Source organism: Carassius auratus, chromosome 7 (genome assembly GCF_003368295.1).
Source record: "Carassius auratus strain Wakin chromosome 7, ASM336829v1, whole genome shotgun sequence".
NCBI classification, from domain to species: Eukaryota; Metazoa; Chordata; class Actinopteri; order Cypriniformes; family Cyprinidae; genus Carassius; species Carassius auratus.
This window is the reverse complement of record NC_039249.1, coordinates 3209050-3236560: the sequence shown is the minus strand read 5'-3', so window position 1 is coordinate 3236560 and position 27511 is coordinate 3209050. Positions and strand designations below refer to the sequence as shown.

At 35.7% G+C, this 27511-nt stretch overlaps 2 protein-coding genes and 1 long non-coding RNA gene across 5 annotated transcripts; 1 reads left to right on the top strand and 2 right to left on the bottom strand.

Annotated features, from left to right (window-relative positions):
* The first annotated feature begins 1938 nt into the window (after positions 1-1938).
* On the top strand, positions 1939-11901 carry LOC113105540 (sodium- and chloride-dependent glycine transporter 2-like). 3 transcript variants are annotated; one of them, XM_026266644.1, is made up of 16 exons: positions 1939-2420; positions 3221-3673; positions 4935-5079; positions 5539-5670; positions 5824-5997; positions 6799-6946; positions 7051-7183; positions 7351-7485; positions 7609-7712; positions 7979-8103; positions 8260-8372; positions 8525-8656; positions 8939-9038; positions 9340-9440; positions 9615-9782; positions 11282-11901. In XM_026266644.1, exons 1-16 carry the CDS (start codon positions 2418-2420, stop codon positions 11438-11440), a joined length of 2325 nt encoding a protein of 774 aa, XP_026122429.1. In that variant the 5' UTR covers positions 1939-2417; the 3' UTR covers positions 11441-11901. The 3 variants fall into 3 exon arrangements, with proteins under 3 accessions (XP_026122429.1, XP_026122430.1, XP_026122432.1); XM_026266645.1 differs by lacking the exon at positions 1939-2420 and adding an exon at positions 2957-3124 and having other exon boundaries at positions 11282-11440; XM_026266647.1 differs by lacking the exons at positions 1939-2420; positions 3221-3673 and adding an exon at positions 4094-4277.
* A 3704-nt stretch (positions 11902-15605) lies between these two features.
* LOC113105271 (uncharacterized) lies at positions 15606-17449 on the bottom strand. The gene is made up of 6 exons (XM_026266327.1): positions 17325-17449; positions 16788-17159; positions 16591-16626; positions 16212-16313; positions 16093-16121; positions 15606-15998 (listed from the first exon to the last, which is right to left on the bottom strand). The coding sequence occupies exons 1-6, from the start codon at positions 17365-17367 to the stop codon at positions 15870-15872; spliced, it is 711 nt and encodes a 236-aa protein (XP_026122112.1). The 5' UTR covers positions 17368-17449; the 3' UTR covers positions 15606-15869.
* Positions 17450-24393: 6944 nt separating this feature from the next.
* On the bottom strand, positions 24394-25298 carry LOC113105270 (uncharacterized). Its single transcript, XR_003292327.1, has 3 exons — positions 25262-25298; positions 24579-24680; positions 24394-24482 (listed from the first exon to the last, which is right to left on the bottom strand). It is a non-coding gene; the product is annotated as an uncharacterized LOC113105270 (long non-coding RNA).
* Positions 25299-27511: the final 2213 nt, after the last annotated feature.

The following is a 27511-nucleotide window of genomic DNA, read 5'->3' as shown; positions in this document are numbered from 1 at the left end:
ACCAATCAGAATAAAGTTTTCAGGTAGTCGTGTAATAACAGAACCTGACCAATAGGGGGAGCAAATATGAGCTTAATTGGCTTAAAACGTGCACTTGGCCTTCCTGAAGATAAACAAAAACTTGTTTGAATGGCAATCAGTTATGCCTCGTGCTAAATAAACTCCTTTTGTGTGGAAAAAGCTGATAATATAGGCATAAGAAATCGACTGCCTATCCAGTAGTCTGTATATTTGGCATGACTTCTTCATTCCAGTATATATTTGGGGTCTGCGTTTGGGGTGCATTGTGACAAAAATTATTATTATTATATAATTCTTTTTAAAGATATGTAAATAGCTTTGCCTCAGATGTGATTATATATATATATATATATATATATATATATATATATATATATATATATATATATATATATATATATAAGGCACTACTGTAGATGTTCCAATAGCCACACTTGCGTTCTTGCCCTTTAGGTGCACGTGCAGTAGGTTTGCAAGACTGACCTAGGACATAAAAAAACACCATGCTAATAAGAAACCATCTTTTAATAATACGGTTGCGCTAAATTGTAAAAATGTCCACAGAAGAGAAACTGATAATCGCTGTACAGTAGAAACGTGATTTCGTTTAAGGCCCTATTCCATATCTTACGGGCACTTCTTGTGTTGTTTTAACAACAAACACTAACAAAGACAAATGACCATCGGCTGATGCATAATCTTATCTCATGCAATTAATTATAGGGCGAAAGAAAGTGGAGAGAACTACTTAGTTTCAAAGTAATCTATTCCTTATCAGACCCATTGTGTCCACTGTCATTTTTAGAGCAAAGCAAAAACAAGTTCGGAAAATTGCCAAATACAAAAATGTTGGTCAACACAAGACAATTCCAAACTTGAAACTGTAATAATCAGCCTGAGAAACTGAATTATTCGTTAGGTAAATGATTAGCTGGTTGTAGACCTCTGAAAGACTGCATATTTTTGTTGTCTGTATAGCCTACTTAAGGCTTACCGTGTTTCTCTTTAACGTGCTTTAAAGACAACGTATAAAGGTGACACGGAAAGAGAAGCAGAAATCAATTACAATTATTCTCTGTTGACAAAGCAATTAAACCCAGAGCCAAGAGCTAATCCAGCCGTATAGAGGCTTATCACAGGCGGCCGCAGATTTATGATGGTCACTGCTGCAGCGTGCATGTATAGGGTGATATCAAGACTGAGGAACTGAGCAGCCGATGACTCGAGAAGACTTACCGACGTTATTATATTTCATGTTTAATTGGTTAAGAACTTTATAATAACTTTTATCAAAAGCCCTGATTATATAGGCTAATCTTTAACAGCTCAATATTCAAATATGAATCGACTTAAATATGCATCATCTGTTATTCTATAATGTGTGTGTGTGTGTGTTCAAGTTATTCATGCAAGTTGTTCTTTCCAATAATAACTGATGCTATATTCATTTCAGTGCTTCTCTTTTGGAAAAAAAGGGTGCTCTCTGGGGGATGATGCTTGGATGCTCAATGCAGTGTGGTTATATCGAAGCTAAAAATAGAAAATTACTCCTCCTTTGTCTTGCGTAAAAGTTTAACAAATGAGTGCCTCCACTCCTCTGAAAACCTCGCCCACTTTTCATACTTGAACTTTGTGTGCCGGTGACGCATAAGGGTACGTGTGCGTTTGTTTGACGTGTGAACTATGAACCATGAGATCCATTACTCAAATACTATAGAAAATATGCTAGAAAAGTTTGTATAGTAGTGTTTCGCAATTTTTCAAAGTCAACTATTTGATTGTAGACATAGCCATTCGTGTTTAACATAAGCAACTTCGTTCAAAAATCATATTTCCATGGCCTTATCTAAATAAATAAAAAGCCAGGCTTGACGCAGATCTGTGCATTGCTGGAAAATAACCTAACTGTGATAAGATGTAATTAAAAAAAAAAAAACGGGCCTGTTATCTATCTTTAATAATACTGCATGATGAAACGCCATTAGATTGATCTATATGTATAGGAGTCGGTCAACTATGCAGTCCCCATGATGCTTGCGTCTGCAGAATCTTCTCCGTGCGTCAGATGAACATCTTTACATAGTCCTAAGGGACAAGTTTATTAATCAGTCATGAGCCAGTCCGTCCCCAAATGTAGTCTCGCGCTGCCTTGTGTGTGTCACGAGCTCACGTCTTCGCTTGTTGCCCCTTTAAAAATCAGAATTGAAAGCCAATGATTTATCAAAGCCCTATTATCAAGAAAATGTCACGCGAAGGGTACCTTGCCATGCACTGACGCAAACCCGATCTTTCCCACGGAGCTATAGAAAGCATTGCACTTTGCAGCCAAACTCAGTCTGCCTGCCTTCGTTCCAGCTGTTTTCTACTATTAACCCACATTTGTTGACTCTGCACAAATGGTAAGTACAGCACATTCATTACTTTGCGCTCTGCGTGTTTTTGCTGTGAACAAATTATTTAGAACAGTCTTTGGGGGAGAAAAGTATTATTTCTGAGCGCACTAATTAACGAAGTGTCGCTATCCACGGTGCTGAAACTTTATAGCCAGCGTTTTTACGCATTTTCAATGGCAGTATTTAGTTATATATATCAGGTTAAAAATAAATGATTACAAATTCATAACCTTCGTAGTACTATTCATATGACAGCCGGTTTATGTTATTTAAAAATATAAATATATATTTTTTTATTTATTATTATACTATTTAGATAACTAGAATTGTATAACTTATTTCAAAAGGGTTTTAGGACATTGATCTCCTATGGTGCGATGTAATTGTTGGTGTAATGTTCCATGTTTGGACCGGGGTTTGTACTGCACAATTACACCGGGACTGGTGCCTGCCGCAGGGGGGAAAAGTCTCGGCCGAGACCGGCAGCTTGTCTATTGCCCATAAAACCAGGGGATGTGCCGGGGTTGAATGACAGGAGGTAAATGAGGCGTAAAATTAAAGAATCTTTCTCTAGTGGTAAAAGCAAGAAGCAAACAGCTACCGTCCGTGAGCTGAAAATCAAAGAAGTGGAGCAGACATGTCCAGAAAGGGTCTAGCATAAAATACATTGCAGAAGTTATAGTATGATAGCGTGAACATTTTGCCCAGGGGTAGGTTTCTGTAGAAATGCTGGGTCACTCATAGCAGTTAATTGTTAGGCTGCGTTAATTACACTGATCCTGTCTAATGTGTATTTAACGTTGCAGGATTTTTCTGAGCACGGGGAAATGTTGAGACAACCGTCAAACAGTATCCCGCCCCAGCCGTCTGGGGGAGCGGTTGGAGCTACAACTACTAACAAACCGGAGAACGGGAACCCGGTGCCCCAACCGCCGCCTGTAAACGAACGGAAAACTTTTTGTCCATCGGAAAATAAACCGTGCGAAATGGAAGCCAATAAAGCATACGGGACGTTTAAGAACGCCGCTCCTGGACCCCCGTTTGCTCCCGTTAATTCTGCCGTGCGCAAGGATTCCGTCGGTAAAATGGATGGTTCGACCGGTAAAGCCACGTCGGACTTCATGTCTAACAACCAAAGTGCTGTAAGGACCGCGGCGGAGCATAACAACGCCACCGGTGACTGGACCACCATGAGCCAGACCACCATCATCCTGGGTACAGATGGCAATACATCTGTTCTGCCTGGCACGGTGACCGGGGTAAGTGCGTGTTTAAGGAACGTTTCATTCCGGTTGAATCAGCCAATCACCCTGAGCGTAAAGCTTTCAAACGGGGAGAGTCTTGAGCGAAAACAAAAGCTTGATGTTTTCGCAGTTGCATTGTAAAACCAAAGGAATCCAGCTGCAGTTTTGTCCGTTAAGATCGTTACGGTTTGAATTTCGTTTAACCACTTAACGTTACTTTTGTAAAATAAATAAACAAATAATAATAATAATAATACATTTATGATGATAATAAGCTAGTATAGGTACGTCTCACTCAATCTTTAAATAATATACTTAGCTTTTTATTGTGATATTTAAATTTACACTTAGCGATAAGTAGTGACGGTTATTTGGAGTGGGGTACTGTTGCTATGGTTACCTACTAACCAAAATCTATTCGATGGCGTTTTAGGCGACTGGTAAAAATGCGCTGTGACTAACTTGTAGTTTTTCGTAGGATTTTACCATAACTGAAACGTTTAAAACACATATGCAATTATATAAATATGTAACGTTAGTCTTATTTAAGGCCTTCGAACCTTTTGTTTGAACGTAATTTGGACCGTTTTTACTGTGTGAAAATAACGGAATATTCTCGGTAATGTATTCTACGCAATCTCTTTCAGGAGTAAAAGTGTTGTGGACAAAAGTAGTACATTGTTCAGTTGTCTCTCAAACGAAATCTGTTTCTAATCTGGAATTATTTGAACTGTGATACTAATTGTTTCTGACAGCACTGTGATTAACTTACTGCAGTTTTCACGAACAGGGCGAGTGAGGGGATGTGTGAAGGAACCCGAGTAGTCTGCATCAAATGCTTTAGGCTATGTTTTAGGATTGCATTGCAAATGAAACAAACCCCAAAGATCAAAAGTTACAGCATTTGCTCTGTGATTAGAAATGAAGAGCTGAGCTTTGCATGTAACGTATGCCTGTGAATTGTGAAGTTTATTGTCCTCAGAGATTGGTTTCTGATGACTGGTTGTGTTGCAGGATAATATGTTACATAAGAATCTTCTTATGGTACAATTCCCTTTGGGGTGTTTCATTAGAGCCAAGGGCGACCCCTTTATTCCCAGGTCATGGAAACAAGACAAAAACATTTTTGGAGGAACATTTGTTTATAAAAAAAAAAGAAAAAAAAAGAAAGAAAGAAAAGTTGATTCGTAATCTGATGATTGTAGCTACAGATCGTTAAAATCTGAATATATATTAAAATGTGCGTTCATAAATACTTAGCTGTCTGTTCTTCCAGGATGATGATGATGATGGAGGAGATGAGAATAAGGCCCGGGGGAACTGGTCCAACAAACTGGATTTTATTCTGTCCATGGTGGGATATGCCGTGGGTTTGGGAAATGTGTGGAGATTCCCATATCTTGCTTTCCAGAATGGTGGAGGTGAGGAACAATCAAAGGGCATCACATTAGAAAATATTAGGAACTATTTTTGTTCTGCTACAGATCGATTTTTATCGAAAACGACTCGGATTGTCAGTGTGTAGTAATACACGCACACAAACTTTCGTTAGAGGCAATTTTTTGTTCTGTTACAAAATTAAAAAATCGTTTAATAATTGCACGTATTTTATTTTAATGTACAAATTATAAGGGTAACGAAAGATTATTATTAGGTATTATTTGTACACAGTAATAGTGTAATAATGTGTTATAATATTTATTGTGTTTATTATCCATTATCATATCTTATTATAATATTATAAAATATATATTGTGTAATTTGTTTATAAAAGAAAAAAAAAGAAGAAAATCTAAAATTCAAACTTTAATATCTTTATTGTTCTCTCTACTCGCGAGTCCTGCCTTTCTCAATAGCAGCTGTTTTCTCTTTTTGTATAGGTGCGTTTTTGATACCTTACCTAATTATGTTATGCCTCGCCGGAATACCTATATTTTTGTTGGAGGTGTCTTTGGGTCAGTTCGCCAGCCAAGGCCCGGTGTCAGTGTGGAAAGCGATCCCAGCTCTACAAGGTAAACTGACGTTACTTTATTAATTGGTGCTCCGTTATGAGCAATGTTTGATTGTGCTAATGTGTCATATTAGTGTTTCCAGTGAACTGGTAATCGACTTTCCGACTGCTTTAAGTGTAATTTCTATTATCTGGTTTCATTTTGTTATTATAGGTTGCGGGATTGCCATGTTGATAATATCTGTCTTGATAGCCATATACTATAATATTATTATGTGCTGGACATTGTACTACCTGTTCGCTTCGTTGAAGGAGACACTGCCATGGGCCACCTGTAAAAATGAATGGAACACCGTCGAGTGCAAAGACAAAGACATGCTGCTTTTGGGTAAGGATGAGCATCTCTCTCTCTCTCTCTCTCTCTCTCTCTGTGAGTCCACCCACAACACCCCTTTTTCTAACTAAAATGCGCAATGCGCAACCTGTATTTCAGGAATTAAGTAGCCTACCACTCAATTTAGGTTATTCAGTGTCATACTGCTCTTTTTATACCCCAGATGCGACTGTTTCTCCCCATTGCACCAAAAGTTACTTTTTGATGAGTTGACAGATTTTTTTTTGTCAGATAAAGAAACTGTCAAATAAAGTGCTTTTTCCTTTTAGTACCATCGTGAATTAATAATATATGTTGTTTTTATTTTATTTAGAATTATTGTGTCACATTATTTAAAGGTGCGATTAGTGAAATAAATATTGTTTCCTGTGCTTATCAGAATGAGTTTTAATATAAATAAAATATCTGTTTTTTTATTGTGCGTTTGATTTAATTTGCTGACATTTTTACGTTTTAAATCGTTTAGAAACGCTGTTCTCAATGTCGTGCTTTTGGTGAATTCAGCAGAAAATCTGCTTGCTTGACAAATTTACTGTAAGAGTTGGTGCAGTGCCGCAGTGAGATGCACTGCCCCCTCGTGGCCTGTTTGAGGAGCGCCACTAAATCTGCACACGAATCATAGACGTTGTGTACAGTATTACAGTGGTTTGTGAACTGTGTAGGCCGACGTTTGATTTATTTTGTTGACTTAATTACTTTTAAGACTGTTTTTCAAGTAGGTAGTGGATGACGATGGAAAACAGGACTTTTTTTTCCACGTTCATTCCAAGTTCTGTCTTTGTTTCTTCTGGCTAGACTCCTGTATACTAAGGGACAGAAACATCACATCAGTCAAGAACACCACATTCTGTTTATCTGCAAATGCTGTCGGAAATTTAAGTAAACTGTTAAATGCCACAGTGGACAATAAAACCTATGTCAGCCCTAGTGAGGAGTATTTCAAGTAAGTGTGCTTTTCTATCTATCCGTTTGTTTGTGTATTTAGAGATGCTTCTGTGTGTAATTTTTCATGTTAATTGGATACTAACCACAGTGCTTTCTTGACAGGTATAATGTGTTGCATATTTCCAAGGGTATTGAATACCCAGGTGACATCCGTTGGGCCTTGGCTGCTTGTCTTTTTCTGGCCTGGCTTATTGTTTATGCCTCTTTGGCTAAAGGGATCAAGTCCTCAGGGAAGGTAAGAGAACAGGTTGATTATTTTCTCTCCTTATTTCCCCTCTATGTACTATTAAGAGAGAAGCCTACAACAGGCCTCATCTGGGTTCAGCTGAAAGATGACTTCTTTATTTCAGTCTTCAACTACAAACACATTGTAGTTGTGATGTACATGCACTTTGTTTTCAGGTGGTGTATTTCACTGCGACGTTCCCCTATGTGGTGTTGGTCATCCTGTTGATCCGAGGGGTCACTCTTCCAGGAGCCGGTTCTGGGATCCTTTACTTCATAACACCCAAATGGGAAAAACTCAATGATGCCAAGGTAATAAAAATAACTGTGTAGTTTTGTTTATTATATTTGATAGTAAAATGTTACATATTCTTCTCCAGAATGCTTATTATTTCTTTTCCTCAGTTGATCTTTCTTTACTCTTTTTGACTTTAGGTGTGGAAGGATGCTGCTACGCAGATTTTCTTCTCTCTGTCTGCAGCGTGGGGTGGTCTTATAACCCTCTCGTCCTACAATAAGTTCCATAACAACTGTTACAGGTAGCCAGCTCTGTCACTTTACAATACACCACTGTTTAAATGTTAGGGTCAGTATAGGATTTATTATTGAATTATTTAGTTGAAAGCAATTAATTATTTTTTTTTTTCAGGATACATTGGTCAAAAGTGACAGTAGAGACATTTATAATGTCACAAACGATTACACATTCTACACATTCAATAGACACATCTGCTCAAAGTATGCATTATGGTTGATTATTAATGAGTTAAGATTACACATTGCGCTCTGTCTCTTTGTTTTTCAGGGATACTCTCATTGTGACGTGTACTAACAGTGCCACAAGTATATTTGCTGGTTTTGTCATTTTTTCAGTTATTGGCTTCATGGCTCATGAGCTCAAAGTCCCAATTGAGAGTGTGGCAGATGAAGGTAGGTTGTATGAACGCATGTGTTTGTGACTGGTGAGCTAAGATTAACTATGATCAGATGCCTGGTGCTGTGTTTTCTATCTAAATATACAAAACTCACCACATCATCATTGTTTTCACATAAAGTCTGGTCTGTAAATGTGCTCTTTTTGTTTAGGTCCGGGAATTGCTTTTGTGGTCTATCCAGAGGCCCTGACTAGGTTGCCCTTGTCACCATTCTGGGCCATCATCTTCTTCCTCATGCTGCTTACACTTGGTCTGGATACTATGGTAATGGAATCATAAAATCTATGATTTACAGTTTTTTTTTTCTGTGATATTTTTTTTTTTTTGTGATCATAGTAAAAATAAATAAATAAATAAATACCTAAACTGCTTTTCGTTCACACTTTTGCTCTTTCATTTAATTTTTTTCTTTCCAGTTTGCCACCATAGAAACTATAGTGACGTCTGTTTCTGATGAGTTCCCCAAGTACCTGCGCAAACACAAGCCTCTGTTCACTTTGGTTTGCTGTTTATGCTTTTTTGTGCTGGGTTTCCCCATGATCAATGAGGTAGGACTACTCTTATAACCATCTGCGAGAACTTTACCTTTATAGCACACTTTAATTAAAGCAGCTCTCTGGTAAACAATAAAAAACAAACAAACAAAAGAAATATAGAAAGTAAACGGACTGGAATGGAATACCTAAAGCAGATAATTGGAAAGGTCTGAAAAGATTGTTAATTAGTTAGCTTTTTTAATTAAAGTGATTCACTGGGTAATTTTTAGATTAGTTCTCATTTATTTTATTTTTATTTTAAATGTGCATATGTGTGTGTGTTTGCCCTCACAGAGTGGAATGTATATGCTTCAGCTGGTAGACACTTTTGCAGCCTCTTATTCTCTGATCATCATTGCCATATTTGAACTGATTGGAATCTCGTACATTTATGGTGAGTTTACAAAATTTATCTTTAGAAGATATATAGCTAATAAATAGTAAAAGCTGTGAAAGTGGACTAGCGAGTCGATGAGTTTACTTGATCAGCCTGATGATGTTTAATGTCCCTGACAAAATCTATTCTGATTTAGTCACAAATGTGAAAATATCTTTATTTGTGTGAACCATGGGCCTTAATTCATGCTTTTAGCCAAACACTATTCACAAAACCCATTCACTTAAGGAGGATGGATCCAGAAGTGCTGAAATCTTAATGCGTGTTGTCTTTCTTCCTTCCTGTATTTGTGGTGCAGGACTACAGCGGTTCTGTGAGGACATTGAGATGATGATTGGGTTCCAGCCAAACAAGTTTTGGAGAATTTGCTGGGCCTTTGTCACACCAACCATTCTCACAGTACTTTCACCTTATACCTTATATGACCATTCCTGACACACATCCAATATCGTTGCATGCACACATTGATTAGTACTATTACTTTTGGTTAGTGCTGCCACTGACCCTTCCTCTCTCTCTCTCTCTCTATCTCTCTCTGTCTGTCTCTTTCTCACTCTCTCTCTGTCTCCCTAGTTTATCTTGGCACTAAGTCTGTATCAGTGGAAGGTGATGACATATGAGGATTACACTTATCCGACCTGGTCTATGGTTCTCGGCTGGCTCATGGTCATCTGTTCTGTCATATGGATTCCAATCATGTTTGTTATTAAGATGCACATTGCACCTGGATCGTTAATTGAGGTAAGAGAGAGATGTTTGGACTGTTTTGTATTTGAGTGTTATTAAAAATGGCTCAGTATTGCCTTTCAATAAGTAGATGGCTAGTTTTGTAACATTTTAGGAATTTAGTTTTTCTTTTTTTTTTTGCCCAAAGTTTTCCCCAATTTTAATCACTCAATTTTCATAAAGTTTAGAAATTATACTGTTTTTGTCCATTTTACTAATTTATCATTATTATTTGTCTATATAGTTTATTCATTTTTATTTAAGTTTAACTGAATAAAATAATAATAATAAGAAATGTTACCTTGGCAACTAGCTGAAATACTTTTTTTTTTACTTGTATTTAAAATATTTAAAACAGGGGTGTAGCCATCTTTTTAGAAGTGAGGGGGACATAAATTATATATATATATATATATATATATATATATATATATATATATATATATATATATATATATATATATATATATATATATATATATTATAGAACATTACAATAGAACATTTCTGTGATCTATAGCCTACCAGTCAACAGTTTTTGAACAGTTAGATTTTTAATGTTTTTAAAGAAGTCTCTTCTGCTCACCAAGCCTGCATTTATTTGAACCAAAGTACATCAAAAGTTTTTACTATTTAAAATAACTATTTTCTATTTTAATGTTCAGCATCATTACTCCAGTGTCACATCCTTAATAATTAAAATCATTCTAATATGCTGATTTGCTGATTATCAATATTTAAAACATGAGTACAATTTTTTCAGTATTCTTTGATGAAGAGAAGGATACAAAGATCAGCATTTATGTGAAATAAAAAGCCTTTGCAACATTATAGGGTACTGTATATCATTCAAAAATATATATTATTTGGAATATAAATTATAGAAATGAATACTTTTATTTAGCAAGCTTTAAAATCTCAATAAATAACATTTTGAAATATATTTGAATAGAAAACAGTTATTTTAAATAGTCTAGTAAAATATTTCTGTTTACTGTTTTGCTGTTCTTTGGATCAAATAAATGCAGGCTTGATGAACAGAACAGACTTGACTGGTAGTGGATACTATAGGCAAATTTAATTATTCTCTAATTTCTAGCTTTTAATTTGCTTAGAAATCTATAACTGCTTGACAATAACATAAAATAATAATATTAAAAGTGGGGGTAATCTACGCCCCTGATTTAAAATGTGTTTTATTTCAGTTAATATTAATTTTAAGTAACACATTTTTTATTTTATTTAAATTACTATAATAACCCTGGTGAGAACAACATTTTTGCATGAATAATAATCGTAAAGAATTATTGAAATCTTATGGATATAAAACAACATGTTAAGTATACACATGAACAATGCTAACAACAAAATAATGAATCAAAGTAAGTCTTTCAGTAAATCTATTAAATTCTAGTTTTGAAGAAGATTAAACAAATGTAATAAATTAATCAATATCTAGGATGCAAACCAGGCACCCAGCATTTAATTTAGGTGCCCCTTCTCGTTCTCTGCAGCGTCTGAAGTTGGTGTGCTCTCCTCAACCCGACTGGGGTCCGTTCCTGATGAAACACCGCGGGGAACGCTACAAGAACATGATCGACCCTCTGGGCACCAACTCCCTCGGCCTCAAACTTCCCCCCAAAGATTTCCAGCTATCATCCCAATATAAATAATCCTTCTCAATTTCCTGTGAGTGTGAATCTCCCCCAGGCCTCTGAGGGTGAGACCTGCACTCACGTCAAACTCTTTCCCTATTCAACCTCCCCTCTTTTCCATAGTCTTCTCTTTCAGCCATATTCCCCCTCTTCTGACACTTTTAGAGGGGTTTTTCAGGTGGAAAGCACAGACAACCCCCTATGATTTTTTGTTTTCTGAATAATTATTTGTAGTCAGTCTGAGAGAGGTTCTTTTGCGCACATTCTAAAACACTGATCCCAGCTGAACCTTTTTCTCAGAGGCAATATAATGATGCAGTTGCAACTGTTGAGGCAATATTTGACTGATCGTGCATCATGCAGTGGTTGTTTTTTAATTATTTTTGTTTAATTTCCAAGTGACTGCTGACATCAAAAAGAAAATAATGAATAGAATAACATTTATATTTCTTGTCTATTTGCTTGTCATCTCTTAAATGTGGCGAACATAATGAGATAAACTGCTGAGTAGTGCACAGTGAACTCGATCTCTTTTCTGGTATCGTTCTATCGCTCTCTACTTGTGTCCACTTATAGCCATACCTTGTGCCTCAGACTTCCTCTGTTTATAAAATACTGCATAGTATAGTGCTAATTAAACCAATTGTACTACATTATGGAGGGAAGTGAGCACATTTCAGTCTCTGTGAATTATAAGCTATCCTACTCTTTTACTAATCTGTCGGAAATATCTCTATAATGTTATAGAAGCCAAACTCATAGTGTAGGCTCCAGTAGTATAGATCCATCCCCGTCTTCAAGAAAACTTGGCCATGCAAAACTGTAATAATACCTTTTACTGTTGTTTAGAATAGTACTCAACAGCCAACTAGTAGTTATGTATATATACTACTAATATTATACTAATATTATAGAGTATGCTTTGGAGTTTGTGTCGTGATCTGTTCATAGACTTGTGAATCTTCCTATTCTTAAGCAGTATGCAGTTATAGTGGAGTACACAAAAGAAAAGTAGAGGAAAATCAAGGAGTGTGGTATGTGTGGCAAACCAATCGTCTCATGAAAAGTAGCTTACACAATATTTTTAATTGCTTGCAGAGGATATGTAGATTAGGAAAAAAGAAAAAGTTTTTCATCTGAAATCCTGTGCTTAGGGACCACACTTTTCAATCTCTTTGTCTGTTTGCCATGAAACAGGGTCTCAGGTATTACTCCATGTCATCAAGCTTATTAGATGTTGGATTAGAATTGAATTGAACTTGATGTCATTCACATATAACTAGGGCTGCACGATGAGTCATATTTTAGTCGTGATCATGATTTCTGCTTCTCTTGATTTATTAATCATAATCGCCTGGGATGTTTTCCCACTTTCTATTTAATTTAGCATTTGCATTATCTTGCACTATGGTAACATGCTTCCTTTCATGGTGTTGTTGCCAGATTTCAAAAATGTAAATACACCATTAAGAGTATTTTTCAATTAATCTTCCTAACCATGTACATGCTCTCTCTATGAAAAAAAAACACTGATGAGCTGAAAACACTGGCAGACAGGCAGGTTGAAGTTTAGAGATATTCTATTGAGATGTTAAATGCTATTTAATAGTAAAAAACAACTAGTCACCTTTCTTTAAAGCAGTCGATTGTGCTGTTTGCTGCAATTAAATCTGCGAGCAAACCATGTGAATTGACTCTATTTTGTGTTTATGTGAAAGTGCAATATTTCTGATGAAAGTAAAAAAAAAAAAAAAAAAAAAAAAAAAAAAAATATATATATATATATATATATATATATATATATATATATATATATATATATATATATATATATATATATTTTAAGCAAAGAAATAAACTGTTTAACCGTCATTAACCCTTTAACCATTACTGTGCAGCCCTACATATAACCGATTCTCTGTACGATTTGTGAAAGTTGAAATTTTCAGAATATTATGCAATATATTGTCAATTTGAAACCTTATATATAATTTTCAGCTACTGGACTGTAAATATGGTTATAGACAAAATTAATTCGTAAGATTGCTTTAGACAACAGTTTTATCTTATTTAGAGTTGAGTAATTAGAGTTATTACATATATATACAAAACTCTATATATATATATATATATATATATATATATATATATATATATATATATATGTGTGCTAGTTGTTGTGCTGATCAGTCACAGCACTACAAAAAGCACTTTGATTAAATATCACATAAAAATAAGTGGTTATTCTCCACTTCCACAGTGATAAAAAAAGAGCCTAAATAATAATAATAAAATAAAAGTACTTTTATTTTTTAATTCAGAATGTATGCCTAAACTATTAGTACTGTGGATATTATTTAGTTAGTAAAAAGAGCCACACTGCCCACGCAATGCAAGTAATAACACTGAGACTTTGCCTGGGCACGATGGGTTTCCAAAGCCATGTAATATGCAGATACTACACTAATCAGCTTGAATATAAAGCATTTATAAAACAGAAAAAAAGTACTCCTCAGAATATTAGTGTCACAAAAGAGATGCTTTTTCTGATACATGTTTAATCTTACTCTCTGTGTAGTTTATGTGTGTATGATTGTGTGAAATAATATGCAGCGATTCATGTTTAGATTTATACTTATCCAACCATCCAGACATGGTCAAATTGGTTTATCTGCAAGAGCTTATTTTACTCAGAAGCTCTGAGTTACGTAGCACAACAAACACTATCCAAAGCACACGAATAGTAGACTGCTGCTGCGATTGTTGTAATATTTAAGGTATTGGATAGAGTTTCTGTTAGTCCTTGTGTTGCTGTACGTCTGTCCGAGAGCTATTGTTACAAGCCCTTCACTTATCAAATATTCTGTGGGAAAAAAAAATAATAGGTAGCAGTCTTGCATGTGCTGTTTGTGTTGCTGTGGATTATTTGTCCATGTATGCTTCCCCTTTACACTTCTTTCACGAATGTGTCCCTCGCTTAGCAGCTGAGTTTACCATCTCTTCCTACATACAGGACGACACTGGGCAGTAGGCAACCAAAGAAGGAGAACTTCTCAAAGGGTTCTGAAAAAAAAAGCTTAAAAAAAGAATATATATTCTAAAAGAAAAAAACATATATACACACACATATATATATATACACAAATAGCCTATATGAAGAAAAGATATGTATATATATTATTCTGTGTATTTAGGAGACTGAGATACTGCCACTCATCCTTCATTTAGTGGTCATTGTTGATGTGTGTCTATATGTTACATGACATCTTCAGGTAACCTTTGGCCTTATAGATGTCCTCTGGTAATAAACGATTATGTGTATTTCAGAATAATGATGCAGAGTAGCTTCCAATCAGTCATTGTGTGGTCAGTCTATATTGTATGTATGTCGTGTCATTTGGCACTTTACTGTGGACCTATCGGAGCATAGGTAAAATTTCTTATTACTTGGGTAATGTCATATATTTCTGTGTGTTTTACATGAGGGAAATCTGCCTATGGATACAGATATGTACCTCCAACAGATCACGGCATCATTTGAGTTGAATTGTAGAGTATAAATGTGAAAAATATCTAGATTTTGAAAACTGTGCCAGACACGCACACACACACAAAAAAGCAAAATGTATAAAAAGAAGAAAATGAACATATATGAAAAGGCATAATTTATTTTAAATGTCATTAATCCTTGAGGCCCTACCTCAGATTTTGTATTTATGTATTGAAATGCAAATTGAATCATAGTATCTTTGCCAATAATACAATAAAAGACCATATTTATCATAAAATGTATAACCTCTTAACCAATAAATAAATGTTAATGTTTTCAACTCCAGTTGTGTTCTTATATGCCTGAGGTTTTTTGAGTCATATTTTGTTCAAAAACACGTGCACACATACTGTACAAACTTACACATGTTTCAAAAAACAAAATGGTTGCAGTTTAAAAAAAGGATATCAGAAATGTCATCTCAACATAGGTATCTTTGTCAAATATTTTAAAAGTTTTTTTTTTTTTCAAAGTTGTAAATAAAACAAAGAGTATGTTTTGAAAGAAAATACTATTTCAGTCCTTCTACATGTTATTACTTCGTAATTATTTGTGAAATTTAGTAGCAATTTCTGAGTAAAATTGTTTCAAAGAAAAATCCTACACCCATTTTTTCAGTGTACTGTACCCTCCTCTTGTGTGTTTTTCATGCATGTGAAATATTAGTACACAAGAACTTGATCAAAAACTAGTAACAAAAAAAAAAAAACTATTTTCTGATGCATTAGACAACAGAAATATTGTATTATTGAAGCAGTCAGTGGGGCATGACATTGCACACTGTAGCATATTTACTTCACGGCACAAATTATACAGGTCAAAACTGGCATTTAGCATTTTAATTGTTAGTAAAATAAAATTCTTTGAATTGGTTATTAATGTATTGGTTCAAATACATTAATTCTCTTGATGTTTCACAGCTCCATATGTTACCTGGGGCTCTTGATCTTTTTTCGGTCTCTGTTTAATTTTCTTCTGATTGTGAGCAAATGTTAATGCTACATAGTTCATCTCCTCCGTTTTTGACTAAAAAAAAAACAAAAAAGATACATTACAGCATTTGACAGCTATTAAATATTTGAAGCGCCAAATTATGAATAATATGTAGAAAATGTCTTACATTTTGACTGCCGTTAGTTTGTGAAATGCCTGAAAACATTGACCAAAGTGAGACTAGAAAAACAAAAACTGCATGGGCATAGTTTGAAAATACCAGTATAGGCGGCAAATAAATATTACCTGCTCTATGTTTCTTTAAGATGTAGAACAGAATGATGTTGAGAAGTATGGACATCACAATGATTGTTATCAGTGTTGGCCAAACAAAGACAAACTGATTCCCTATAAGATGAAATATATGGTGACATTATCTTTAATTGTTCTGGTAACACTTTACAACTATGTCTCATTTGTCAAGTATTTGTGAGATTTACAAGCAATTTCTGATTGAAAACAATTTCAAAGTGAATCTTGCACTAGTTATTTTCAGTGTAAAAAACAAACACATTTTTTAATGTTTTAAAATATTTGATTTCTTAATTTTTATTCTCTTTACTATTCAGCTATATTAACTGAAATCATAGTGATTTTTTTTAAATGAATATCAAAGTGGACCTACTACAGTCATCTTCCTTTTCCTCATTTTTTTCTGTCCCTATAAACAAAACAAGTAATTTCATAATATAATACAATACAGTGCAACATCTAAAATGAACAAAATCATGAAACTAAGGCTATTCACAAAGTATTTCTTCTCACACTTCAGGTGCATGAAATAAATTACATATGCTGGGTACATTCCAGTCAAATGCTTACCGTTAAAATGCTCTTCAAACATCAGTCTTGTTCCATTTCCAAAATACATCTCTCGATAAATAATAATCCCACAGTAGTACACGGCGATGTCTGTTTGCTCCATGTTCAGTACTGAGAGACTGAAGCTGAGCTTGTTCCATCCTAATGTATACTTTGTGGGATCCTGAAATTTGTCTCCAATTATTATGGCAGTTTTGTCTGATTCAGCCAAAGCCACAAAAACTGGAGCAGAACTGTTTTGTATTTTGAACCAGAACACTTTAAAGTGTCCATCATCTGGTGTGAAGCACGGAAGAGTTGTAGAGTGTCCAGGCTGAACTCTCACTGCTGACTCTGGTTGAGACACGCGCAGTACAAACACAGCATACACACCTGAAATAAATTTAAATCAACTTTAAGTGTTTGAAATTGTAATAGCTTGTTCCCAGTCAACTCTAGAAGTCTTTTAAAAAAATATAAGTATTTTTTACAAATTGTTCATACAAGTTAAAATATATTTAAAAGGAATAATAGGTCAATAAATCTGTGTGCACTTACACTGTTTAAGGACAAGACATATGAAGTATAATAATCTAGTCATGTTTGAGGTGCTGTGCGTATACACTCCTTCACCTGTGATCTGCAATCTTATGTTCCTGTTCCTTCTCTCAAATGCACATTCATTGATTTAGTTTTTCGAGAAAAGAACATTGCTCTCTAAGGTGGTTGTTTTTAATCATGTACATCAGCATAGGCGGAGCTTGTGTAAGACTGGGCAAGGCTTATAACCTTTCCCTGGCCACAGGCTGAAATTAACAACGACTTGAGGCTAACATTTCACCAAATTGGAAAAAAATTTAACTCCACAATTGAACTGAAGGTATTTACGGCTGTTGCGAATAAATAAATTAAATTTAAAATAAATATATGCATTTAGCAGACGCTTTTATCCAAAGCGACTTACATTGCATTCAGGGTAACCGTTTTTACCTACGTGTTCCCTGGGAATCAAACCCACAACCTTGCTGCTAACGCAATGCTCTATCACTTGAACCACAGGAACATTAATAAAGAGTTTAACAGGTATAATAATACTTAAATAATAATAAAGTTAAAATGAAATTAAAAGTGTTGATTGAGGCATTAAAGATCTCCTAGTGTTGCATCATATTTCTGTTTACATGTTTTTAAAGTATTTAGCATTATAACCAATCACAAGCGTTTCTGATGAGTTTTTTGAAAATAATGTCCAATCAGACGTGTTCAGATTAGTCATCACTGAAACACTGAGTTCTGTTCACTGCACGTGATCGATGGTTGAATTCTGCACAACAAAGTGCAACTTTACTGATTATAATGAGAGTTTATTTTCGAGTGCTTAAACTTGTATTAGACTATAGTCACTATTGACGGAAAATAAAAATGTAATAATTAGTAACAAAGTTTTTATTTTTTCTTAAACTGTAATTAACACGTTGAATTCAGCCATACTGTATTAAAAATTACATAACAGCCATGTATGGTTTATGATGCATAGTTAATAGATTAGTTGAAGAGCTTTTATCATTTACCTTAATTTGATTCACCCTCCGGCATTAAGATGATTAAGATTTAAAAAATTCAATACCACTTTGTGACCTTTTGAGTCTCAAACTGTTTCTGTGCAGGCCCTCACCAGGAAATTAACAACTGCATTAAAAAGACAAGCAATGGTAACAAATGTCATTGTTCTGCAATCCAGTGTTGTCGCCTCAAGTGAGGGGATGTGTGAAAAACATTTCTGAAAAAAGTGTTTGTGGTTGTGATGCAGCACAGAGTGTGAAAGTAGAGGTATGGGTCATCATTGTGGACGGAACGTTTATGTACACCTTTACGTTCAGAGAGAAACAAAAACATATAATAATGTGTATAACACAGTATGATACATCAAATAGTCTCCTAGTTATACATAGCAAATAACCTAATTATAATTAAGAGCTCTTCTATTACTAAATGTATTAGCAATTGTCAAAAAAATAAAGTAGCACAGAACAGGACGAGAAAGATAGTTTAAACCATAAGTGTGGACTACATGCTTTCCACTGTGTCTGTCCAGTCTTCTGTGCATACATAAAGAAATATTCCTTGGCTTCTCATGCAAACAGCTAAAATTGTCATCAACATGCTTCCCAAAAAGAAATTGCCAGAATATTGAATAAAGCAAAATTAAAATTAAAATAAAAAAAAGCAAAATTCAAAGTCTCACAAGGGCAGAAAAAATTGCGTGGACTGAATGATCACATCATTTTGCGGGGGCTGAGCTTTAATCACAAACCATTTGCACTACAGGAAGTGTGTGTTTATTTATTTTATTTTTATTTTTTACCTCTTTAACATCTAAACTACATCTTTATGGCTGCTGGTGTTGCAGCAAAAGATGATCTTATCATTGCATTTGCATTGATGGCACCAAATGTTATTTTTATTAAATGTTATTAAAATATTTGGAGCCCATGTGAGAAAAAGTTGTTTAAAATAATAACTTAAAGGTAATGTACTGACAAGAAAAAAATTAGGAAATCCGTTGCCTTAAAATTAAGTAAATGAAACTCATGTATAATTAAAATAAAAAAAGTTAAGTTACATTAACAAATAAACAACAAGAACAACAACAAAAAGTTGTTGTGGTCACTTTTATTTTTAAGTTCGACTAAATTTAATTAAGTAGAATAAAGTATCTTATTTGACTGATTTCTTTCAAAATGAAAATTTAAGGCTACTAATACAATTCTCAAAATACAAAATTGTTCAAAACAGACTGCAAACAAAAATATCTATGAACAATTGTCAAAAGCAGGTCAACTGCTTTTATTGAACTGTCCTGAGCACGTTCTCACTTCTCAGCAGCAGGCATGTGAGGCGGCTTCTTCTTCTTTTTGCTTTATTGCAGATCGCAGACTTATAAGTGCATTACTGCCACCTATCTCTCAAATGGACAATTGACATGCTATCTACACTCTCAGTTAGGAGTGTCAATGGTCCATTTGGGAGATAGGTGGCTGTAATGAACTTATAAGTCTGAGAAGTCTCACTGAGAAGTGAGAAAGTGCCCGGGACAGTTTGATCAAAAAAAATATATAAATACTGTTCAGTTTCTTGCACAGACCGATTGTTTTGTGCCTTTACACATCAGTGTATCATCACGAGCTGCAGGGTTTAATTTGGTTTTGTTCGTGTATGTTTTTTGTGTTTTATTAGTGAATGTTTTAGCCATGATTCCCATCAACTTACATACTAATGCAATAGTTTGATTTAAAAAAATCTTGTTTTGTGTTCTACTGAAGAAACAAAGTCCCCTACATCTTGGATGTCCTGGAGGTAAGCAGATAAATAATACATTTTCATTTTTGGGTGAACTATCCCTTTAAAGTCAATTCATCGTTGATTTAGTGATGTTATCATCATACAGCTCAGTTCAGTTCTCTTCAAATAGTGTCTCTGCAATCAAGTTGTTAATATTCCCAAAAATCAAGTGTCTCAAAATTAAGTCAAGTCAGCTTTATTGTCAGTTCTTCCACATGTATAGTACATACAGAGAATTGAAATTGAAAGTTGTGACATTTGCCAAGTATGGTTACCCATTCTCGGAATTGGTACTCTGCATTTAACCCATCCAAGTGCACACACACAGCAGTGAGAAGTGAACACACCCCCGGAGCAGGAGCAGAGTAGCCATATATCCAGCACCCAGGGAGCAATTGGGGGTTCAGTGCCTTGCTCAAGGACACTTCAGCCATGGGTATTGAGGGTGAAAGAGAGCGTTGTTCATTAACTCCCTCCCACCTACAACTCCTGCCAGCACTGAGACTCGAACCAGCCTGGTAACTAGTCCGGCTCTCTAACCATTAGGCCACAGCTTCCCCCATGTGTTACTCTTAGACCCATGGTGCATACAGATAACACTAACAGTAAAGCATAAAAATCTAGATCAAATATAAAATATAAAATACAACTATACAGTACACTATTCAATAAGGACATGTAAAAAAAAAAATACAGTTAAAAAAAGCAGTGCAAGGCACATAGAAGAGAGAATGCAAGCTAGAATGCAAGTTCAGGAGTGAGTTCAGCTTCCTGACAGCCTGATGAATGAATGAATGAATCTGTCCTTCAGTCTGCTGGTCCTGGCAGTCTCCTCCCTGATGGCAGCAGACTGAAGAAGCTGTGTGATGGGTGGGTGGGGTCACCTGCAATGTAGAGGGCTTTGCGGGTGAGACGGGCTCCATAAATGCCCTGGAGGGAGGGGAGAGAGAGACAACAATGATCTTCTCTGCTGCTCTCACTATGGGTTGAAGCACACTATGGGTTAGAATGCTCTCGATGGTGCCTCTGTAGAAGGTGCACATGTTGGGGGTTGGGGCTCTGGCTCTTCTCAGTTTGCAGAGGAAGTAGAGATGCTGCTGTGATTTCTTGGCCAGTGCTGCTGTTGTGATTTCTTGGCCAGTGCTGCTGTGGTCCTCTGGGATGTGCACACCCAGGCCAGCAGAGTGAAGAGGAGGGGGCTCAGCACACATCTTTGGGGGGGCCCCAGTGTTCAGTGTGATGGTGGAGGATGGGTTGCTGCTGACCCGTACTGCTTGAGGTCTTCCAGTCAGAAAGTCCAACAGCCAGTTGCACAGCGAAGGGTTGAGCCCCAGCTGGACCAGTTTGTAAATGAGCTGTTGAGGTATGATAGTGTTGAATGCTGAACTGAAGTCTGTTAACGTCAGTCTGATGTATGAGTCCCTTTGGTCTATATGTGTGAGTGATGAGTGGAGGGCAGTTGCGATGGCGTCAGGCTCGTTGTAGGCTCCTCTCTGTGTGGTGTAAACAAAGTCTAAAATGTTATTACCACTTGATGGAAAGTTAATGTGTTGTTGTATTTTTGGAAACAGTCTGCAAATCTGCATGGTTGAAATCTCCTGCTATGATGAGAAAAGCATCAGGGTGGGCTGTCTGCTGCTCACTGATGTGTTTGTACAGTTCATTTAGAGCATCGTTCCTGTTGTTGTTGTTGGAGTTCAGAGGAATGTATAGAGCAAAGAGCACTATGTCTGTATATTCCCTCGGTAGATAGAACAGCCAGCACTTAATAATCATAAACTCCACAAGGGGTAAGCAGTGTTTGCATGCCACAACAGCATTGCGGCACAATGCATCATTGATGTAAACACAAAGCCAGCCGCCGCGGGTTTTTCCTCTTGCGACGAAAGCTCTGTCCGCTCAATAGCATGTCAGCTGATCGAGCTGAATAGCACCATCTGAAACGCTGTTGCTAAGCCATGTTTCCATGAACACAAAAACACAACAGTCTCTTACAGTCCTCTGAGTTGAGCGTAGTAATCGGATGTAGTCCAGTTTACTGCCCAAAGAACTTACATTAGCCAGTACGATGGTGGGGATAGCTGTTAGCCTAGCCTGGATGCCTCTGTGCTTACCCTTCTTCTGCTTACTCTCACACAACTTGTGGCACCTCCGCTGTAAGCGAGATGCAGTAGTGGGGGTCGGTGATGGTGTAGGCCTCCATAGCAAACCGAGGTCCCGTGCGGGGAGTTTAACTCTAAAAATGTAGTTCTGCCGACATCCAGCAGAAACTCATGGCTGTATGCGTGCTTAGAGACAAGTAGATGCGATGAAGACATACAAAAACACTTAAACTCACAAAGACAAAAAACATGAAAACACCAATTAGTCGGGAGCAAAAGAAGCTGCTGCGTGTGGACGCACCGTCATCTTGAAGTAAGCAACTTATTGATATTGTTAGTGAACACCTTCAGAATGAGACATGGCCTTTTTGGGACTAATTTAACAAACACTTGAAACATGATAATTACACTACCTTTTCTTAACATGCTGCAAGACTGTCAAAGTAAATAAATTTTTATGACATCTAAACGTCTTATATAGACGTCCACATGACTTCTCTAGAAGGCTAAATTTGATGTAATCCATGTGGATGTATTTTCAACATTTTCTAGGGATAACCACAGTCTCATTTAGACATCACTTATACTGCTTGACAAAATGAACACTCTTAGGTTAGGTTGCATTAAATTAAAACTCATGCAAATCAACTCACAGACACTGTGTGTTTGTAAAAAAATTAAGAAAAATAAATTTTACTCATCATACAGTGGATGACAATTAACAAACAACAAACTATTTAGTTTGGTTAGGTCCATACAGAACACTAGCAGTCAAAAGTTTTTGAACAGTAAAAACTTTTTTTTGTTGTAATTTGGATCAAAAAAATTCAGGCTTGGTGAGCAGAAGAAACTTCTTAAAAAAATAAATATATTCTAATTCATTTTTATTTCAGCTGCAATTAATAATTAATTAATTATGGTACATTCAAAGATGGTATATTCAGTATTCATGCAAAAGTCAAGTTTTTAACATACCTGAATAACATCTGCATGCACAATAATGAAAAGTACAGAGTCCCGTGTACAGCAGAGTCTGATTTGGCAGGTAGAACAGGAACTATAATTGATTTGAGACTCAGTTAGAGATTGTCACAACATCTCGTTTCAGAATCGCGTGAGCGTCTCAACGAGAAAGTATAAATATAAAATATAAATGTAAGTATTAATTTACCTCAGACAGTCCCACCTCATGTGCAAATCAGCAAACAGGGATAAACCATGCAAAATAACAAAGAGCAGAAGTTGAAAACATCAACAAAAAACAATATATTTTAAGGGTGAAATTTAACATTACATGGACAAACCAACGAATAAGAGTACATTTATAATGCTTACCTTTTTGGGTTTGCACTCATCCATTCGTCTGTAAGAAGACCATTATGGTTATAATTTCTAATTGCGTCATGTTAGTTAAGGCCATGCCATTCTCTGTAGGTTTGATAAAGTGTCTTCAAAGAAGAATAATATCAATGACATACAGAATCTATCGTGATGGTATTATCAGTCTTTGGTAATATACAGAATTAATACCTTTTAAAATGTTTAAAATGATTTATAATAGTATTATCACACTTTATTATTTTATTGAAAAAAAAAACTATATGAAGTGCAATAATATTATCTCTATTATTTATTCATTATTTATAGTTACTATATATATTTATTTATTTAATGGGTCACGCTTGTGTAGTGTGACAACCAAACCAAATCTCCAGGTTCTCTTATGAGAACAAAGCTGAAAATCTTATGTGCACCTCTGTCTATAACACATGCACAAAGGAGCCACATGTATAAACTTTTTATTGAACACAAAGAAATTAAGTTCATTGTTACAGAAACTAACAGACCAGAAACAAATAAGTAAGATGAAATTCATTTAGCTAAGTTAACTGTGCATCATCTTTCACAGTGTAACTTTACAAATAAAAAATAAATTGCAATCTGACAAGATGAAAAAAAAAAAACACTATAAAACAATAGAAATCACTGATATTATGTAATCTAATTTAAATAAAATTTAACTCGGGCACTTAGACCAGTTGAGTAAAGGATACAATTAATTCTAAAACAAGTTCAAAATAAAACTATACATTTTTTTTATTTGTTAAAACAATATTATCAATAAAAATATAATATTTAATCAAATATGAAATGCAAAATCAATCATCTTTTAAAGCTGTGTATACAACCTGGGTCTCCACATCTTTTAAAACAAACATTTGTATTTTAGCAAGTTTATGACTTCGGTAAGCTCTTTGGCTCTGTGATGTGTCTGAAAAAAAAGTGACAAAAGTAAGATTTTAATAAAAATAAAAAACTGCATGGGCATACTTTGAAAATACCAGTATAGGCGGCAAATAAATATTACCTGATCTATGTTTCTTTAAGATGTAGAACAGAATGAAGTTGAGAAGTATGGACACCACAATGATTGTTATCAGTGTTGGCCAAACAAAGACAGACTGATTCCCTATAAGATGAAATATAGAGTATGTTGACATTATCTTTAATTGTTCTGGTAACACTTTACAATTATGTCTCATTTGTTAACAGTTTGTTAAAAGTTATTTATTAATTTATGTTAATGTTATTTCTTATGGTATACATGCATTAACTAACAACACTGAATTGTAAAAATGTGAAATTAGTAAATAATGAACTTATTATTAAAATTAATTATGTTATCATTTTTTTATTATTACAACAACTGTAAAAGTACACTGTAAAACCTTTTTTTTTCAAAATTGTAAATAAAAAATATGGAATATATTTAAGAAAATACTAACTGAGTCATTCTAATCAATATAAAGAAATTCTACTTCAAAATATGATGCTTAATTCAATGTGCTATTTGCCATTTATTTGTTATTATTTGTGAAATTTACTAGCAATTTCTGAGTGAAAATGATTTCAAAGTGAATCTTGCATTAGTTATTTTCAGTGTAAAAATAAAAATAAAATATTTGATTTCTGAATTTTTTGTCTCTTTACTATATAGCTATATTAACTGAAATCTTAGTGATTTTTTAATGAATATCAAAGTGGACCTACTGCAGCCATCTTCCTTTTCCTGATTTTTTTCCGTTCCTATAAACAAAGCAAGTCATTTCATATTATAATAAGTCACAATGTATAATGCGATATCTAAAATGAACAAAATCATGAAACTAAGGCTATTCACAAAGTATTTCTTCTCACACTTCAGATGCATGAAATAAAGTACATATGCTGGGTACATTCCAGTCAAATGCTTACCGTTAAAATGCTCTTCAAACATCAGTCTTGTTCCATTTCCAAAATACATCTCACGATAAATAATAATCGCACAGTAGTACACAGCGATGTCTGTTTGCTCCATGTTCAGTACTGAGAGACTGAAGCTGAGCTTGTTCCATCTTAATGTATACTTTGTGGGATCCTGAAATTTGTCTCCAATTATTATGGCAGTTTTGTCTGATTCAGCCAAAGCCACAAAAACTGGAGCAGAACTGTTTTGTATTTTGAACCAGAACACTTTAAAGTGTCCATCATCTGGTGTGAAGCACGGAAGAGTTGTAGAGTGTCCAGGCTGAACTCTCACTGCTGACTCTGGTTGAGACACACGCAGTACAAACACAGCATACACACCTGAAATAAATTTAAATCAACTTTAAGTGTTTGAAATTGTAACTTGTTCCCAGTCCACTGTCTTTTAATGTAACTTCTTTTTAAAAAATAAAAGTATTTTTTACAAATTGTTCATACAAGTTAAAATATATTTAAAAGGAATAATAGGTCAATAAATCTGTGTGTACTTACACTGTTTAAGGAGAAGACATATGAAGTATAATAATCTAGTCATGTTTGAGGTGCTGTGCGTATACACTCCTTCACCTGTGATCTGCGATCTTATGTTCCTGTTCCTTCTCTCAAATGCTCATTCATTGGTTTAGTTTTCGGAGAAAAGAACATTGCACTCTAAGGTGGTTGTTTTTAATCATGTACATCAGCATAGGCGGAGCTTATGTAAGACTGGGCAAGGCTTATAACCTTTCCCTGGCCACGGGCTGAAATTAACAATGACTTGAGGCTAAAATTTCACCAAATTGGACAAAACTGAATGTATTACGGCTGTTGCTAATAAAGTGAAAATGAAATTAAAAGTGTTGATTGAGGCATTAAAGATCTCCTCGTGTTGCACCATATGTTTGTTTACTCATTGTTAAATCTTTTAGCGTTATAACCAATCACAAGCATTCTGTTGAGTTTTTGAAAATAATGTTCAATCAGAGGCATACAGATTAGTCATTGCGGAAACACTGGAGTTCCCTTTCAGTCGGTCACTCTTGATGTCACGTTACTGCAAGTGGGAATTCTCCTGTAAACCTCAGGACATAAAAGAGCATTTTCCTAAAAGAGCAATTTCTCTAAAAGAGTAATAAACAGGCGCATCTTTGTAAAGACAACTGATCTTCCTTATAAGGATGCCATTTCACCTGTGCGTTTCTTTGTGTGGTTGTCACCTGGCACCGGGTGATGGTCACGATCACTGCCTCATGTGTCTGGGCATCAAGCACGATGATGAGGTGGCCTTTGTTGATCAGTCATGTTCCATCTCAGAACTGGAACCAGGCTTCGCTACTGTAACTTCAGGGGGTGGATTCCTGTTGCCGCTGCCTTGATCTGGGGCTCGTTCTGGCGGCTGACAGATGAGAACCACTTCTGGCAGTAGCACGGGTGGTTTGAGAGATACAGGGGGGGCAAACCCCGCAGGGAACCATCACTCCTTCAGCACCTTCAATCAGGGGAGTGACCCATGGAACGCACTGGTCCCTCTTCAATGAGCATTCCACTGGTATCCAGTGGACCTCCCCCTGACCAGATGTCGATCTCAGCATCAGATGGAGAGCTCTCTGAGGAAGATTTGGCTGCGCTGCTGTGATGGTCCACAGAAGCCAGCGAGATGGGCTGGATAGTGCTGACCAGGCACCTAGAAACCCTACAAGCTGGACCCGTGGAACCACAGCCATACCCACAGTGGGGCAGAGAGATGGAACACAGGGACCCAACTCTGGCGGCTTGTGAGAGGGCCAGAGAGGGGTATGAGTGTGGGGTGCAAGGCTCACCTGGTTCCACAAGCGTTATCCAATCTCACTCAGTGTGGTAGTGCTTTGACAATGGTGGGTGGAACTACTTGTTCCGAGCCCTGCCCTACACCCCTGCTTACATGGCGCTTTGGTAGGGATCCCAATTTGTCGGTCACTGACGTGACATCGAGAGTGACTGACTGAAAGGGAACATCTCGGTTACGTATGGTTACTC

Bases quoted from the DNA above. Each gene is read 5' to 3' on its own strand.
- LOC113105540 (XM_026266644.1), top strand. The intron at 7,713-7,978 runs GTAGCCAGCTCT...TTTGTTTTTCAG, and splicing joins TTCCATAACAACTGTTACAG to GGATACTCTCATTGTGACGT. The intron at 9,783-11,281 runs GTAAGAGAGAGA...CGTTCTCTGCAG, and splicing joins CACCTGGATCGTTAATTGAG to CGTCTGAAGTTGGTGTGCTC.
- LOC113105271 (XM_026266327.1), bottom strand. From the start codon at position 17,367: ATGACTAGATTATTATACTTCATATGTCTTGTCCTTAAACAGT. The intron at 17,160-17,324 runs GTAAGTGCACAC...AATTTATTTCAG, and splicing joins ATGTCTTGTCCTTAAACAGT to GTGTGTATGCTGTGTTTGTA. The intron at 16,122-16,211 runs GTAATATTTATT...CAATGTTTTCAG, and splicing joins CTTAAAGAAACATAGAGCAG to GCATTTCACAAACTAACGGC.